The sequence below is a fragment of the Urocampus carinirostris genome, chromosome 11 (assembly GCF_059441175.1).
Source record: "Urocampus carinirostris isolate Australia breed hairy pipefish chromosome 11, RoL_Ucar_1.0, whole genome shotgun sequence".
NCBI classification, from domain to species: Eukaryota; Metazoa; Chordata; class Actinopteri; order Syngnathiformes; family Syngnathidae; genus Urocampus; species Urocampus carinirostris.
This window is the reverse complement of record NC_142359.1, coordinates 24585984-24604075: the sequence shown is the minus strand read 5'-3', so window position 1 is coordinate 24604075 and position 18092 is coordinate 24585984. Positions and strand designations below refer to the sequence as shown.

Genomic DNA, 18092 nt, shown 5'->3' with positions numbered 1-18092 from the left:
TTTTTATTTTATGGTACTTTTTTTTAACTAGTTTTGTACTTTTTCCATACTTTTCAGTACTTCTTAGTAGGCTACTTTTTATATTTTTCTCTAGTTCTTGTACTTTTTTTTTCCATACTTCCATTCTATTTAGTACTTTTTGCTTTCAGTACTTTTGGTATTTTTTCTTCTTTTTTACATTTTAATGTGTGAGATTTAATACATTGTGGCACATGAGCAAAAATGAGTTTGACACCCTTGCCTTGAGGTGCTGATCAAATGTACAACTCACCAGGGTGTGGGCGGTAGGCCTACTGTGGTACCTCCACACATCATAGGGCTCACTCTGCTGAGGTACTGAGGTGGAGCTGGTGGGAGGCAGTGTGGAATCGGGAGGACCATGCTGCCCCAGTCCAGGGTGAGGCTGAAAGTGGCTGTAAGGCACACTGCCGCTGCTGTTGCTGCTGGCTGGCGGTTTAGCAGGTGAAGTCAGGGTGTGCCGATGCTGATCGCTGGGAGCTGGCACCCCGGCAAGAGGGCCTCTGTGGCACTGAGGCTCCGTGGCCTGACAGGAAAGAGCCGGTCCCAGTTTGGAAGCAGGTTTATGATAGGAAGAGTGCGGGTTGGCAGCTTGAGGTTGAAAGTTTTCTCTCTGAACAGGTGGCACGCTAGGGTTGAAGCCCGGAAGTGAGTTTTGAGTCGGTGACTCAGCCGGGGGAGAGGACGTGGCGGGTGGCGTTTTTTGTGAGTAGCTGCCTAGTGCTTGTTTATGGACCCCCTGAATGACAAACAATGTAATACGACAAAAAACATAGATCTTCCATTTTAAAAAGGCTGAATTAAAATTCAGAAACTGTGGGATGACCATCCCAAAGACTCTTACAATTTGTCCCTGGAACTCTGGTGGCAGCATGTTCTTGCGATCACAACTCTGAGATTGCCACGTACTGTTGTCCTTCTGTAGCGGGTTCCAAAAAGCTGGTTTGGAGTGAAGAGGCTGAGATGGCAAAGGCTGGCCTACTCCAGGATGGTGCTGCGGGCCAGGATGCGAGACCTGAAAATGTGAGCGGTTGGAAAAGCAGAGTTAAGGAGCTGAAAACTGTTAAGAATTTTTTAAAGGAAAACAGCGTGGCAACAATGGCGTCAAGTATCAAACATGTTTGATCATTTTGACTCTGTTGCCAAATTTCTGAAGTGTGCAGGACACTGAGGAAAATGGCAAGGTGCTCTTATGCAGAATGCATGCACGCTATGAAATACAACCGTGAAGTCTGACAATATTTGAGACCCCTTATAGAGGAGAACTTAAATCATGTTTTTGCCAAAATTAACAATGTGATACAACAAGGAGCAAAATAGGAGGTTTGACAATATTTCAATAATTTACTAGCTAATCACAATATTTTGACTTGACCTACAAATCAAATCCTCAATTGATACATCCAAAGTGAACAGCATGAGAAGTTGTATATGAAACACACTACAGGTCCCTTTCGGTATCATCGAGTCATTGTCCAGTTGCTGGAGTTCCCCTTCATTCCTCGAGGAATGATAACAAGCGAATTAATTTTGGCCTGTTACCGTAGCAACCACCAATGCCACCAACAAAAAAAGAAAACTTCTCACGTCTGTGTAGAAGGTCCTACTTTCCACAATATGGTTGAAGTGCCCTGAACCAGTCATCCAGGAATATAGGGTTTAGGCAACATTTTACAACATGCAGACCTCAGTGTTTTGTTTTGCTGCAGTAGTAAGTATGTGCTCGTCTTAGTCATCCCCATTTGACTCTGGGGTAGTCACCATCTGGAATGCCCACATTATCTGAACATACGTGACCGGGAAAAATCAAAATGGAGCTGAAAACGGCATTAGGTGTGCAGGGAACAACGATGTTGCAGATCTGCAACCAAAGACACCAAAATTCCCCAGGCTAATGGTGTTAAGTGTGTGTGGTTACCTGGTCGGAACTCTTTTTCCTCTTGTTCGGGCTTGGCCATTCCTCGTTAGATGAGCGGGTTGGCTGGGGCGCCGATGGCACCGGGGTGTGTTGGATCACAGAGTGTTCACCCAGAGGAGGGCGCGGCCGCTTTAGCTGACTACCAACCATCTTGCTGACATGGCCCCTCTGTCACCAAGAGGAAAGTCACATAGTAAGAAAGCATTTAGTGGGCTATGGAACACAAACACAGCCAATTAGAGACACCCTTACCTGATGCACCTGAGCCCATATGTTGTCTCCCAGTAGGGGCGGCCCCCGAGGGGCGTTGTGCTCCTGGGGACCCCCAAACTTCACAGAGAGGGGGGAAACGTTCAACAACAGCACTCAAACAAGGATTTGAGTTCGACACAAACACAAGTAGTCCTTTCACCTTTATCGGTTGGCTTGGCCGACTGGCGGGGAGATGGAGGTTTGGGGGGGGTCCGTTGCTGCCTGCGTAGCCGGCATTGTGGAGGCGGAGCGAGTGCTCAGCCAGGGCCACACCGGGATGATTCGGGGGAGGGTAGTGGGATTCGTACAGTTGGCTGAGTGACTCCCATGCCCGGTGAGGAGGAGGGGGGTGAAGATGATGAAGAGGATGATGGGGGAGTGTCCTCAGCTGCTCCCTCGGCAGAGCCGGTAACATCGGTTGAGGGAGATCAGACTTCTGCCCTCCTCGAACGGGCCTGAAAAAAAAAAAGGAAAGGTCTCAAATCAAGTCCTACGCTTGCCGCCATGTCTTGCTTGAAGATGAACATACCCATTGTTAAAAAATTTATTGTGTTGGTTGAGTCCATGAATTGGACCAGGAGGTAGATGGGAAAGGACCTGGTGTTGGTTCACTCCGGGCAAACACCTGACAGACAGGACAAAGAACACGTCAATCTAAAATGCATCAGAATACAAACAAATTTGGGGTCAAAGTGTGCCAATCCACTTTTGGAGTAGATTGACCCAACTTTCTGGACTAATTGGAACATAAAATGAAAGATTTTTTTTGTTTTGAAAAATCCAAACACTTTGTGCCACCATGTAAATAAAATATGAAAATAAGCCCCCCAAAAATATGTTCATTTTCAAACTAGCTTAAAAACAGATTACTGTACCGTATTTTTTGGACTATAAAGGCGAAGCTTTAGAAAACAGTAATTCGCCTGCAAAGTCAGAACTTCGTTTTTGTTGTAAAATATTTCATTTAAAATCTGCACTGGACTATACAACTATTGTAAGAACTAGGGTTGCAAAAAAAGAAACATCAGAAAACATTTTTAGAACTTAGACATAATGAAATCTGGTTTCATGAGTAATGTTACATAAATATGTACAGCCCTTAATCACAAATAATTGAAAATAAAATAAATTCCAAAATAGTTGCCAAATTCCATTGTTGCTTCAGAAAACACGTTTTCTGGTTTATAAAGGCGCACTTCTGGAAAATGTTTTTTAGATGCGCCATACATTAAGAATAAGGGGTGATGCAAAAAATGGGTTGTATATAATACTGTAGTTGTGCTTGACTCAATATTAAGGGTCTGTTATGTACAAATGTGTCGACCCGTCAGTTTGACACATTTTGGTTAGACAGTTGTACTTTGGTATTCGAATGACTATTATATTCAAGCAAATCAGTGTTCGACCCAAAACTTAGCGACATGTTTTCGGTGGATGAAATGAAAAAGATGGAATTTTAACACGGGCGAAGGCGGGGCGCAGTGAGATAAGCGGCCATCTTGGTTACTCTTGCCCGGCCGAGAGAGTTGCTCAGTCCGACAGCAGGGTTTGGAATTTATTGCCGAACAATTTGGTCATTGAACAACTATCCCAAACGGATTATGGTCGAGGATCTGGCTATCAATTTATTTGTTTTTAAGAGCAACATTTCACAACTTCACCCCCAAAAGAATAAACTCTAACAATGTTCATATTCAAAGTCAAGGGGCTAGCATGCATGCACCCGCAATTTGAGGAGCTGTTTGCGTGAGCATGGCAACTTACCTGCCAGGTGGCTGCCAGGCGCGGCCGCCCACGGGAGCCCAAGGTCCCCGGTTGAGTCCATCCACACAGAAGGAATCCCGTGTGCCACGCCCGCCAAACTGCTCCACTGCGTGATGCATCCAGTCTGTTAAACAAGTAACCCCGGTCACTCAAATAAGCGATTGCATTACCCTTAACAGTTTCATAATTGGGCTGCGATGAATCGTCGACAATGAAGTCAATAATAGAAATAATTGATTATCAATTCCATTGTCGACTTCTGTCTAGTGACAGGTTGGGTTTTTTTTGGGGGGGACAAGCGTTTTCAACAGAGTGAGGCATAATGCATGATTATTGTCTCTGCTGAGAGTCACTTATGCGCAATAGCGTCAGTGTCTCGAATGTAACATAGATAAATGGTTGTGTCAACACCAAGACTTCTGATGCTTTTTAAGTCTGGATACAGCCAATAGAAACACGATTTGCAAAGTCCACAAAGCAGACCTTGTGAATCATAGCAGTACCCTGCGAACTTTTAGCGAGCACGTCGGACAGTTAAACGAAACAGAGTCTGATAGGCCTCAGTAGGATTCAAGTAACATTCAAGCCAATACGGTCTGGATGACATGCATTGTACATTTTATGTGCATATGTTTCGCTATAAAACAGCCTGAGTGTTATGCCAGACTGTGCCTGACTAACGTACTTAAAATTTAATGCATCCAATCCGAAGGACCATTGTCAGTTGTTAAAACCCTCTGATTTAAAGTGTTGAGAATCGTTAAGTACTTTAGTCAGACTTTTTACAGAATGTACTTCAAACTGCACATATTTGTTTTATTTAATTCATTATTAGCCGATTATCTAACTAATCGTTTCAACAGTCTGTGACTAGGCGACTATTAAAATAGTCGTTAGTTGCATCTGTTTTATAAATACAAATGTGGGATGTTCAACATCAAAGGGTTGATAGTTATTAAAGTGCATTATAAATGTAACAAACACGCACACTTACCAGACTAGCCTTATCCGTGAAGCCCTCCACTGCAGCACAGAGAGGGCCTCACTCCAGTGCCTTAAATCTCTCGACTCTCACGTCCCTGAATCTTAAACTGTGAGACACAGAAATAGTTCATTTAAGTTAAATTAATTTTTCAAACCCAAAACCCAGTTATTCCTGTTCCAAGTAACCTTTCTTGGATGTAAAAGCTCACTTAAAAGTAAGTTAGGGATACACTACATAAGGTTTCCTCTTGGGGGCATTAGCACAACAAGAATAGCATTATTGTCAGAGCCCAGATGGAAGTGGTGGGAGTCACCTATGAGGACATCCCCTGGTAACTGTAATCCTTCCAAAAGCATTGTGATTATTAAAAAAAAGGGAAAAGAAAGGCTTGCTGTGCCAAGTGCGTTTGGAAGTGTTGCCAAGTGTGCGGAGTGGGCGACCGTGCCCGCAGGATACACGGGGGGTTTAATCTCATTACGGCAGACACGTTGGACGAGAGGTGGGGGTTGCAACAGACGGTCTGCACTGGATGGAAAGAAAGATTAAAGCAAAACGATGGTGGTGGAAGGGGCAGTGTGTGGGAACTGAGAGGACGCCCACGCGTCTTCACAGTTGGCCCAGAAAAAAAAAAGAAGACAGACGGACATAAAACCAAAATAGGCTTTTGAAGTACAGTGAAACCACTGTACTCAGAAACAATGACTACTTAAGAGTCAAGAGTGAAACCTTGGTACTTGAACGGCTCTATATTCGAACAAATTGGTAATCGTAATCGACCCAAACATTACGGTCAATTTTGGTGTGGTATTGGAACCAAAACAATCAGAGATCGCATAAACCTGACACAGCTGAACAAAGACGTGACCGAGTGAGCTGAGCATCCATCTCAGCTATTCTTTCAGCATCGTTTTGAGAAGTGTGACAAAAAAGTCATTTTTATTTAGTGTGTTTGATTGCCTTTTGATACAGATAATAAAAAGGGCCAAGGAAAAAGCTGAAAGAAGAAAAGAGTGAGAACGACCATTGATATGAAAAAGAAAATGATCGCCAGATTAGAGCATGGTGTAAGAGAGTCTGCCATCTAAATCCTGCTCAGAGGTACAGTAAATGTTTTAAAATTGTTTGATAACTTCATTAGGTTTGTTTTACACATGCTAAGGATTTTGAGTTTTTCCTTGTCCTCGTGTAAGTTATAGATCAAGGGATGGTGTAATGGTAGTCTGTGCAGCCTAATGAGGCGGGATTAAGGGCTATACAATCGAACATGCCTTTACAGTATTATTTAGATATTTAAGTAATTATCATTTGTGTTTATATTTTAGCTAACTGTGGTTGATTAGATACAGGTTTTATTCATACTATTGCTATTTTAAAATATGTAGGAAAGCATTAAAACGAATACCATTACTTATCACGCGAAAAAGTCTCTCGCCTCCGAAAAGTTCGATGCTCGATTAACGAGGTATCACTGTATTTAGATTTCAAAAGTACAGATACTGTACAGTACCTAAGTAAAAGTGTGGTTACATGCACAACAAACTACCCTAATTACAAGTATAATTTTTTTAATCAAACAATAGCAATAAGTACAAAAAAGTCTACTGAAGCGAAGATTAGTTTAAGCTTTTTTAGCTTCCAAATAACCCAGAAATGCAGACCAATGTGTTTGTTAGGTTTCATCTTTATTATATACACATTTAAATACCTATTGTTATTCAGGGACAAGAATATTTTGGTTATTTATCTTTGTTAAGGTACTGAATGTATTCCCATTTTTGCTGTTTGCATAGGAACATATAAAATGTTTTCCAATTACCTTTCAAGGGAAAAAAAATGTTTCACTCACCAACTCATACTTGCTTACGTACAAAACTCAAGACAGAAAAAACAAACACTGCGACAATCTTCCTAAACTACTTGTGTAAGATTGTTACTCAACATTTAGATTAGATAGGCTGCCAATTATTAAATGTCAGGTTACCTCCAGAGCAGCGGCGTATTATCGACGGGCAGTGGTGTCGCGACTCAACTCCGGCCACCTGTCATCTCTCGGAGGTCTCCTGGACGCTGCCAGATACAAACACAATATATTAGCACACCGTCTGCATTGCCAACAGTCATCAACAATTTCACCACACATGAATGGGAAAATGGCAAAAAATAGACACCAAGCGGAGAAAAGTGATGGGTACGCTTACATGCAGGCTATTATCTGATTACAAGTGGACTATTGCCAGAATTGTCATTATGTAATACCATTTATATACGCAGAATTATCCCATTGTGGTCAAAGTGCAAATGCGTGTTTTTATGTGCAATGTTTGGGTTAGTCGTTTTATTTTTCCATTGCTCGTGCATGTATGCTCATTCAAGTCATCTGATTGCTTATTTCTCTCCATAATATTTTAATGCCCGAAAGCATGGTGGGACTTGTAGTACTGAGATAAATGACACACACATATTACAGCTTAATCGCTAAAAAGAGACTCAAATGTGTTGGTTGATATCTTCAGGACGTTTCAGTTTTATTTTTCGTCACGGTGGAAGAGATGTCAAAAGCTGTATCCATGTATACATAATGGATGCCACAGTTTTATCCATCCATATGAAGTGCAAGTCTATGCATTTGCCAAGCCACCTACGAGCACACCTTGTAAACACACTAGTTGCAACAGTGGAGCTCATTTTGGAGCAAACAAAAACAGTACTTGCTTGAATTTGGGAAACAACATGAATTAAATCATCTTATATTTCAAAAGTGAAATGCATAAACATCTATTTGCGACATGATGTCACCATTGTAATCAGAATACTTGCAGACACATGTGTATGGATTAAGATATTCGTTTGTCAAGGTATCTCAAAGGGTTCATTCAGATTATGCCAAAAATCCAATATTCCGTATAAAATCAGATTATTGCCTGCTTGCTATGTCTTATGACTTGGCGCTGCCCCCGTAAATTGACATTACGATCAGGTGAGTTGGAAATTCCATTTTTGAAAAGTTCAAGAAAGTGCGCCAGGGAAGGTGGGCAGGGGATTCAACTGAAAGGTCAGAAAAACCGTGGGAGTTTGAATTAAACCAGCAACCACACATAAAAGTATTTTATTAACATATGTCAACGTCGCTAGAACACACAACAAAGGATGGACCGTCTGTATAGAAATATGCTTGATTTGACCGTATACGATGATGGTGACAGTTTTCTGTGTAGGAATGCACAACACTAATTTTAAGGGGAAGAAAAATGGAGATGTCTCTAGGCTAGGGGGTGGGTAAACTACAGCCTGCTGGACACACGCGGCCTGTCAGCATAATTTATCCAGCCCGCCAGATTTAAATGGTAAAAATAAAATTATAATCTATGGTAAAAAAAACTATACAATAGACGAATGGACAAAAATAGAGTTTTTTTTTTTACCTCTCATGTGTTGCAGAAAAAAACAATTAAGGTGCAACCTGGAAACTCCAATGACAAAAAAAAATCTATATTCGACCCAAACATTAGAGGTAATTTTTTGGGGTTCGGAGTTTGAACGAAAAAAATGGAACTCGAGCACACAAGCACAGCCGAACAGGTGGCCGGCCATCTTGGCTACTCGGCTAAGATCATTTGGCGAGAGATGGCCAGTCTGACTACCCGTGTTGAGAATGTGATTTAGTGTGCTTTTTTTTTTTTATTAAAAATTGGTTCCAAAAAGTTATTAAGAAGAAAAAGAGGAAAACGGTCCGGTTGAAGAAGGAAATAATTGCTAAATACGAGAGTTGTGTACAAGTGTCTGGCATTGAACAGGTTTTATTTTGGGTATTTTGAGTGTGTAAGAAGGTATAAAAAAACATTACTTAGTATGGGAAAAACATGTTTTGGTACTCGCAACAACAGATTGAGGTTGAGTAAAGAGTTATAGCTGTACAGCTTCCTAGTCGACTTGCCTTGCTTTCATTCATGACTAATAAAATACTCACTTAGAAACAAAAACACTGATGATTCTAAAAAGAAAAAAAATAGCTGGCCTCCCACTTGGTAAAATTATTACTCAACATTTCTGTGCTTTTTTACAACTAAGACGTGCCAGACAGAAGGGAGTGACTCAATTGGGGCCCGGAATGCTGACACACAAATAGCAGGCGTGGGCGACTCACTCAGTTTCCACAAAGCATAGTCGTCATCGGCAGCAAAATTTCCCTCAACTTCCTGTGACTAGCTGAAAGAGCAGCCACTTTGTAAAACTGACTACATGGGCAGCCAAAGGTATACGGAGATGTACGGGAAACATCCCGGACAGTTGTAATACAACAGATTTTTGTCCCCACAAATTGGCGTGCCCCCATTACACGGAGGGTATTTGCCAAGATTTGAATAATACGACCGAAGTACAGGCGTTCAATTCCATTTCTCAACTCTTATTTTGGAAATATGTTGCTGCTAATGTTCTTGAACTGTTTTTCAGTAAAGTATTGTTTGGAATTACTTAAAACCTAGTACTACCTTATAAAAAATTGACTATCCTGACATTCCTTTTTATCCTATGTTTTGTCTTTTAGGGCATGATTGACAGGATTGGGTGCCACATAGTCGTATCTCATTGTAAACAGTATGCACTACATCGTCAGCAATGACAAAAAAGACAAATATAATTCTAAAAAAAGGGGGGTGAGATTGTAAATCCCTGGGTTTACAAATTCCCACTAAACAGATTGTAGAATCTGGAACAGTGAAGTGCATCATAGAGAAATACATTAATACATTGTTCTTGCCTATGAAGAGGATAATGAGTATTCATATTTATCTACTATTTTTTTCAATTATGTTGCAGCACAGCGGCTTTGTGGTTAGCGCGCACCCATCGATGCAAAGGTCCAAGGTTCAATTTCAGCGACTGCAGCAACCCCGTGTGGAGTTTCCCTGTGCGGGTTTCCTCCGGACACTCCGTCTTCTTCCCACATTCCAAAGACAAGTATGTCAGGTCAATTGTCCAGTCCAAATTGTCCCTAGGTATGAATGGGCGAGTGCATTGTCTCTCTCTCTGTGTGCCCCCTGACTGGCTGGCAACCAGTTCACGTTGTCCCTTGCCCGAAGTTAGCTGGGCTCCAGCGCCTTCGCTTCCCTAGAGAGGATAAGATTCCCAGATAATGGATGGGAAATGATGTTGCTAATGCCCTTGCATTATTTTTTATTGCATCAGACTGAATCATAAATATTTCCCTGATTTTTCATTACATTTTTTTCTCTTAAGTTTCTCCTTTTGAAGTAGTTTCTGGCATGCTTCTCCTGGAGTACCCCTTGAATCCAATCTTGTTGACAACAACGTTTACTATGTTGTTACCATTGACAAAAACTACTCTAATTCCAAGTAGCGGCTCACAGTAACCGGTGTCCTCAAAGGATGTCAAAAGTATCGTGTCTTGTGGGAGCTTTAACACGCATACAAGCAGAGTCTCACTTCATGTCTGAATTCCACACAATGCTGCCTGAGGAGTGCTGAAAGCTTCCTCTGTCTTGCCCGACCCGGACGAGGTGTCGGCACTAGCTATGAGGCAACGCCACGAGCGTTCCACCGGCCGTCTGAGCGGCGAAACAATTTGTTTTTCTTGTTTGCCTTGTTGCTCTAGACCTGCCATCACTCTGTAGCTCAGAAATGACTCTTACTCCCCTATACACGCACTAATATATCCTTTATTTCCTAATTTAAAGGTAGCATCCAATCCACAGTGTCGAGAGGGCAAGAAAATCACAGGGTGGCAAAAAAAATAAACTATAGTCTCCACGAAAGTGCAGAGATACACAGCCACTTGTTTCCCCGTTGCCAGGCAACTGCTGAGTAAGCACTTTATTGGAACCTAGTGACCCGTTTATTATGAAACGCAGTCCAATATTTAACAAATAAACAGGTTTTACATTTCAAGATGGTAGCGTGCACTTTATTTTCTACGGTTTACTTATCTTTCTACAGGGAGTGCAGAATTATTAGGCAAGTTGTATTTTTGAGGATTAATTTTATTATTGAACAACAACCATGTTCTTAATGAACCCAAAAGTCTCATTAATATCAAAGCTGAATATTTTGGAAGTTGGAGTGGGGCTTTTTTAGTTTTAGCTATTTTAGGAGGATATCTGTGTGTGCAGGTGACTATTACTGTGCATAATTATTAGGCAACTTAACAAAAAACAAATGTATACCCATTTCAATTATTTATTTTCATCAGGGAAACCAATATAACAGCTCAACATTCACAAATATACATTTCTGACATTCAAAAACAAAACAAAAACAAATCAGTGACCAATATAGCCACCTTTCTTTGCAAGGACACTCAAAAGCCTGCCATCCATGGATTCTGTCAGTGCTTTGATCTGTTCACGATCAACATTGCGTGCAGCAGCAACCACAGCCTCCCAGACACTGTTCAGAGAGGTGTACTGTTTTCCCTCCTTGTAAATCTCACATTTGATGAGGGACCACAGGTTCTCTATGGGGTTCGGATCAGGTGAACAAGGAGGCCATGTCATTAGTTTTTCTTCTTTTAGACCCTTTCTTGCCAGCCACGCTGTGGAGTACTTGGATGCGTGTGATGGAGCGTTGTCCTGCATGAAAATCATGTTTTTCTTGAAGGGTGCGGACTTCTTCCTGTACCACTGCTTGAAGAAGGTGTCTTCCAGAAACTGGCAGTAGGACTGGGAGTTGAACTTGAGTCCATCCTCAACCCGAAAAGGCCCCACAAGCTCATCTTTGATGATACCAGCCCATACCAGTACCCCACCTCCACCTTGCTGGCGTCTGAGGCGGACTGGAGCTCTCTGCCCTTTACCGATCCAGCCACGGGCCCATCCATCTGGCCCATCAAGACTCACTCTCATTTCATCAGTCCATAAAACCTTAGAAAAATCCGTCTTGAGATTTTTCTTGGCCCAGTCTTGACGTTTCAGCTTGTGTGTCTTGTTCAGTGGTGGTCGTTTTTCAGCCTTTCTTACCTTGGCCATGTCTCTGAGTATTGCACACCTTGTGCTTTTGGGCACTCCAGTGATGTTGCAGCTCTGAAATATGGCAAAACTGGTGGCAAGTGGCATCTTGGCAGTTGTACGCTTAAATTTTCTCAGTTCACGGGCAGTTATTTTGCGCCTTGGTTTTTCTACACGCTTCTTGCGACCCTGTTGACTATTTTGAATGTAACGCTTGATTGTTCGATGATCACGCTTCAGAAGCTTGGCAATTTTAAGAGTGCTGCATCCCTCTGCAAGATATCTCACTATTTTTGACTTTTCAGAGCCTGTCAAGTCCCTCTTCTGACCCATTTTGCCAAAGGAAAGGAAGTTGCCTAATAATTATGCACACCTGATATAGGGTGTTGATGTCATTAGACCACACCCCTTCTCATTACAGAGATGCACATCACCTGATATGCTTAATTGGTAGTAGGCTTTCGAGCCTATACAGCTTGGAGTAAGACAACATGCATAAAGAGGATGATGTGGTCAAAATACTCATTTGCCTAATAATTCTGCACTCCCTGTAGTTCCCTTAAAACAAGGACTAACAGCTCAGACACTTTCTTCCCAAGGCTATCCCTCCTCTAAACCAACCCACAACACCGAAAAAAATAATAATAATAAATAATATATCTTGCCTAGGTATGGAATAATATTAAACTTATAAAATAAAATATTTTTTTCGTGACTCTTTGAAATATGTTGCTGCTAATGTCCTTGCACTACTGTTCCTTACAATTTTGCATTACTTTGCAAATATTTGCCTTATGTATCCCAACATTTTTTTCCTTTTATTCTACAACAAGTTTATCCTGGAATGTGGTGTCTAATCTGGTTGTAGACAATCTTGACCATGTTATCATCAATGACAAAGACAATTCCAATTCTACATAGATAATTGCGATTCCCTTCTTTCTGAACTCCCCCCAAAAAAATCGATACATTTTCTTGCCTATGTATAGAAATGCCTTATTTGTGTATAATGCGCACTCTCTAAGTCAAAAGTGATACAGAATTATGTTTGACTTTTTCTCAATAAATCAAAGCATTGTAAGTAACAAACATTGAATACTTGACTAAAACTATTTTGACAATGTTAACTATAAACGCAATACACAAACGTAAAATTTACTATGTATTTATTCTATGTCCTTCAAAGATTCATCAGATACACAGATGAGCATTTTACCTCACTGTGCGTTTTGGAGTTATTATTTTGTATTTTTTGCTTTCAGTATATCTTCCAGAACAACTTTGTTTCCACCAATATAACATTTGTTAAGCTCACTAACTAACATGGGCAGCACGGCGGCGCAGTGGTTAGCGCGTGTGCGGCACAGTTCTAAGGTCTTGGGAACCTCGCTTTGTGGGTTCAAATCTAGCTACCGGACTTCCTGTGCGGAGTTTGTATGTTCTCCCCGTGCTTGTGTGGGTTTTCTCCGGGCACTCCGGTTTCCTCCCACATTCCAAAGACATGCATTTCAGGTGGATTGGCCGGTCCAAATTGTCCCTAGGTGTGAATGAGCGAGCGAGTTGTCTGTCCCTGTGTGCCCTGCGATTGGCTGGCAACCAGTTCAGGGTGTCCCCTGCCCACTGCTCGATGATTGCTGGGATGGGCTCCAGCACCCCTGCGATCCTACTGAGGATAAGCGGTGCAGCTAATGAGATGAGACTTAATAACATAACCCAGTTTCAATTCCCATTGCATTGGTGATATTTCTTGACGGATCAATCATTGAACAGATATGGCAATATACTACTGTAAAAACTCGTTTACAACGTGCACCCAAAATTTGAGTTATTTTTAGGTTTAAAAAAGTGAGTTTTACACGACAGCATACAATATGTATATTTACATTTTATTTCTCAACCCTTATTTTGGAAATATGATGCTGCTAAATGTTATGTAACAATTTCCCTACTCTTAATTAGGAAATTTGTGATATTCTCCCTGCACTATTTTTCTGACGCACTCCAAATTTGGCCAGTCTACAACTACTAACGACCTTGTATGTATTTGCCCATCTTTCCTGACATTCTTTTTTCCTATTTAATGTTTTAAGTCTTTTATGGCATGTTTTTCCTGGAGTTCTACGTCTAATCTCGTTGCCAAGAACGTTCACTCTGTTGTTATCAATGACAAAGACGATTCTAATGCTATTTCAGTTGACCTGGGTAAAGGGCGAACAGGATTTTAAAAGACAATTAAAGTATTTGGGTACACATCTAACACACACAAGATAAACGCGAGTGGGTGGGTGCTTGTGGGGGGCTTATTTTTTTACAGCCTCACCATCAAAGCTGTTTTTCCATGTCAATCGATCACATCGGAAGTGAACGTTCAAAGGCTTTTATGAAAAGTGGGGTGGGTTTGAGCAACACACACACTCCAGGGGGGGCTGCTGTAGAACTTTACGACCCCTAATCTATCGGCTCACTTCAAGGAGTCAACCAAACAACAACACTTGCTCTTTACAGCCCCGTTTGTCCGGTGCGCTCTTGCGCGTCATTTGCGTAAAAACGCGCAAAGTTTGCAGGCGGCATGTTTGAAGACGTCACGAAGACTCCCCTCCCCCCAACAAAAGCCAGATTAAAGTCCTCGCAGTGGGGGTGGGCAGACCGTGCCCCTCCCCCGCCAACAGAGAGGTGATGCAAATCACTTCCTTTGAGTCCGTCTCTTTGTGTGCATCAGGGTTGACTCGGTGCGGGTGGGTGGTTGCGTCGGCGGGGGTAAGCGGCTCTCTATTCACTTCATACGACTGCCGTGGGCCAACCCCCCACTCCCACTCGTGCACAATAGTGTGAGATCTCCTTACACATGCATTTTTCGCTTTTACGAAACTACGTTTTGCTTCCCGTTTCGGCTCGCCGCGGCGCTTTTATTCATGAATGAAAACTCGCTCATGTACGCTTGAGGCGAGTGAAAACAATTAAAAAGAAATCTCACCTGCACGCGTGGGGAATGCTTGTAAATAGAAACAAAAAACCACGAAACCTCCCCCTCATCCTCTTTCGTGTGTTCACAAACAAGTCTTTCTTCCACTAAGCAGCGTGTATGACATAACTCTCTCTCACATGAGTTTAAAACATTAAAAACTCACCGATTATTCCGCGAGAAACGCCAAAAGAAATGCAGCGATAATTTCCAAATGAAAACGTGTATCCTCTCCCGTGGCGCACGCGTACATCCACACTTCGAAGAATAAATTCCAGGAAAGAAAAATATAATCCTTCGAAAAGAAGAATCGGAAAAGTTCGGCGTCTTGTATTCCGTCGTCGTCGAAGCTGCTCTCCGTGTGGCTTTTTCGCGCAAGATCCACGCAGCGATCGGGTTGCGCTCGGCTCACTTTTTAAAGGGACAGAGCTGGCCACGCACTCGTGCGCTCACGCAGTGACGTCACTGCGCGGCCACGGAATTCCCTGACTGGGCACGTTGGCGCGGCAGATACACGCGGCACCAGAACTGCCCTCCCACTTCACTGCCCCCACTCAGCATTACGCGGAATAATATAATACACGACTACTGTGGAAAAATTATGAAAAGAAATGGAAAGGAATGGATAGTTTTCGTGTGGCATCAACGCACATACCCATGTGTAGACAGTCGGCCATATTCGATGGGTCAGCTTAATGTTATCATAGGCAGGCTTGGGGAGAAATTCAATACATGTAACGGCGTAACGTAACTAGGATAGAAAAAAATGTAAATGTATTCCGTTACAGTTAGAGAAAAAAAGGGCGTAATAAAATTACTGGTATATCTAGTAAAATAAAAGGATTACTTTGCAGGATTATGAATTTTGTTTGAGAGTTTATTTGCATATATGTGATGTGCCAATAAAACAATAGTGTGTATCATACTATCAATCAGGGGCAGCACCACAGCGCAGTGGTTAGCTTGTGTGCGGCACAGTACTGGGGTCATGAGATCGAACCTCCTGTGTGGAGTTTGCATGTTCTCCCCGTGCTTGCGTGGGATTCCCCCGGGGGCTCCGGTTTCCTCCCACATTCCAAAAAAAACATGCATGTCAGGTTGATTGGCCTAACCAAATTGTCCCTAAGTGTGAATGAGCGAGTGATTTGTCTGTGCGACTGGCTGGCAACCAGTTCAGGGTGTCCCCTGCCCACTGTCCGAAGATAGCTGGGATGGGCTCCACCACTCCCGCGACCCTACTAAGGATAAGCGGTGCAGATAATGGATGGATGGATAATATCAATCACATTCAAGAGACAGATGAGGCTTAAACACGACGTGCACATGCATTGTTGCAACATCTATAACTTGCAGTTTGTACAAGTTCACATTGTTGGAGGTACAATAACTTATTTTTGTCTCCATTTTTTTTCCCCTTCAAAGTAGCACAAATTTGTTAAATTGGCACTAGCCTGCAGTTTTGTGAGGCGATTTAAGTGTTGGATATTGCAGTTGCGCTCTAGTGATGCCTTCAGGGACAAGTAAATTTAAATGTCTTCGTTTTTGTATACGACAGTCAATTGTATGTCTTGATCATCCACTATATGATCACCGTATTAATGTGCTTTAAAACAGCACGTCTGCCACATAAGAGACAGTTTTTATTTTTGTCTAATAAACCATACGACGTGGTTAAAAACTTTTTTGTAAGATTACAAGGAACTACCTGCCATTGGTTTCCTCCTTTTCTTTTTCAAAGTTACATTGGTAATTTATCTTAAACAGCATTTCTTCATTTTATTTATATTGTTTAGCATATTTGGTATTTGACTCATCTAAAAAAAAGTAGTTAGAGTAATCAAGTTACATTCCTGCAATATTATGGTACTCAGATTATATTATGGACCACACTTTTCAACAGGTGACCCTTATCGGGTTACATTTTAAATAACCCACTCAGTCCTCATTGGTCCAACACTATGATGTTTCGGCTATCCAAAAAAATAGGAAGGGATAAAGTATCATTTTTTTCATCTCCCTGCCATAGTTATTTATTTGGGCAAGAAAAGTAAGGAATCGTTGGCGAACATAGTTATCGAGGCTTAGCAGAGAAGACCGAAAACCCAAATCGTATCCGTATGTGAGAGTCTGTCCTGAACAATTCATAAAAAGAAGTTGACCTGGAACACAATCATTTTAGAACGAATAATAAAGGAAACTTTGTCGTTTTTCCTGTTGACCTTCTTTTGGGTGTATGGGTAACATAAAGTAACCTGTCGGGGCAGCCATTTTATTCCTTCCAAGTGCCAGTAATAACATAAACAGCACTTGGTCTCTTCCTGAGGCTAGCTACCAACTATCCATACCTTCTCCACCCAGGTTCACACTATGATGACGAGACAGATTAGGCCTCCCCTCTCAAACTTTTTCGTGGATTTAGCCAACCTCATCCAGACCCTAGCACAGATTGCCCCAAGGTAAATGGGGTTTGAGACCCCTGATGTAAACATACAGGTGTATTAATGTATAGGTATGTACCTATCCAATGGGTGCCACTACTCTGGTTGCCCGGATGCTGATTACATGATTAGGAACCATCTATACTCAAATTTTAAGTAGTCAATACCACCAATACAAGACCCCACACCATGAACAAAAGACAATAAATGCCTGGAAAAAATGACTACTTAAATTTTCCGCAAATTATTTTATATAGTGATGCTATAATCTGTCCAAACACCGAATTGTTAGCGCTTGAAACATTTTTTCCCATTAGAAGTCATGGGATGAATTTTATAGGTTTCTACACATTCTAAAATAACCAAACTATGAATGAACTGTTTAACTAAACAACCATAAATACCCAAAATATTAATTAACAAAAATACTGATAACACCGATACTACGGTACTTAACCATAATCCATTTTTCAATGCCAAATTCTCCCAGAACTGAAATTATCTTCTGATACGAGGCCTTTTTATTCATTCTTATATGTTCCTACACATTCCAAAATATAAAGAAAATGGTGTGTAAGGAAATGATAAATGATATGATAAATCTGTACTCGAACAAATCGCTGATTGAACACAAATACCAAACGGATTATGTTCAAGTACCAAGCCATCACCGCAGTAACATGACATATCTTTGGGAGGGTTCTTTATGTAGTAGTTGCATCATTAGCAATTAATATTGGTATCAGTGCTAACTCAAGAATTGAGTATTTGTATCAGTCTGAACAAAGCGCGC

The 18092-nt window shown here is 41.6% G+C and overlaps 1 protein-coding gene across 3 annotated transcripts in view; it reads right to left on the bottom strand.

The window, feature by feature from the left end:
* Window positions 1-18092, bottom strand: part of kdm6ba (lysine (K)-specific demethylase 6B, a) — a 94691-nt gene that overhangs the window by 15597 nt on the left and 61002 nt on the right. For 2 of the 3 annotated variants that reach the window (XM_088346981.1, XM_088346982.1), the window contains 9 exons: window positions 6919-7004; window positions 4947-5043; window positions 3953-4076; window positions 2718-2813; window positions 2349-2643; window positions 2189-2266; window positions 1937-2104; window positions 863-1033; window positions 272-757 (listed from right to left, as the gene is read on the bottom strand). In XM_088346981.1, coding sequence (XP_088203107.1) covers window positions 272-757; window positions 863-1033; window positions 1937-2104; window positions 2189-2266; window positions 2349-2643; window positions 2718-2813; window positions 3953-4071 — 1413 coding nt within the window. In that variant the 5' untranslated portion in view covers window positions 4072-4076; window positions 4947-5043; window positions 6919-7004. Of the gene's footprint in view, window positions 1-271; window positions 758-862; window positions 1034-1936; window positions 2105-2188; window positions 2267-2348; window positions 2644-2717; window positions 2814-3952; window positions 4077-4946; window positions 5044-6918; window positions 7005-15027; window positions 15222-18092 lie in introns of those variants that run through there. The other variant, XM_088346984.1, reaches the window with a different exon arrangement.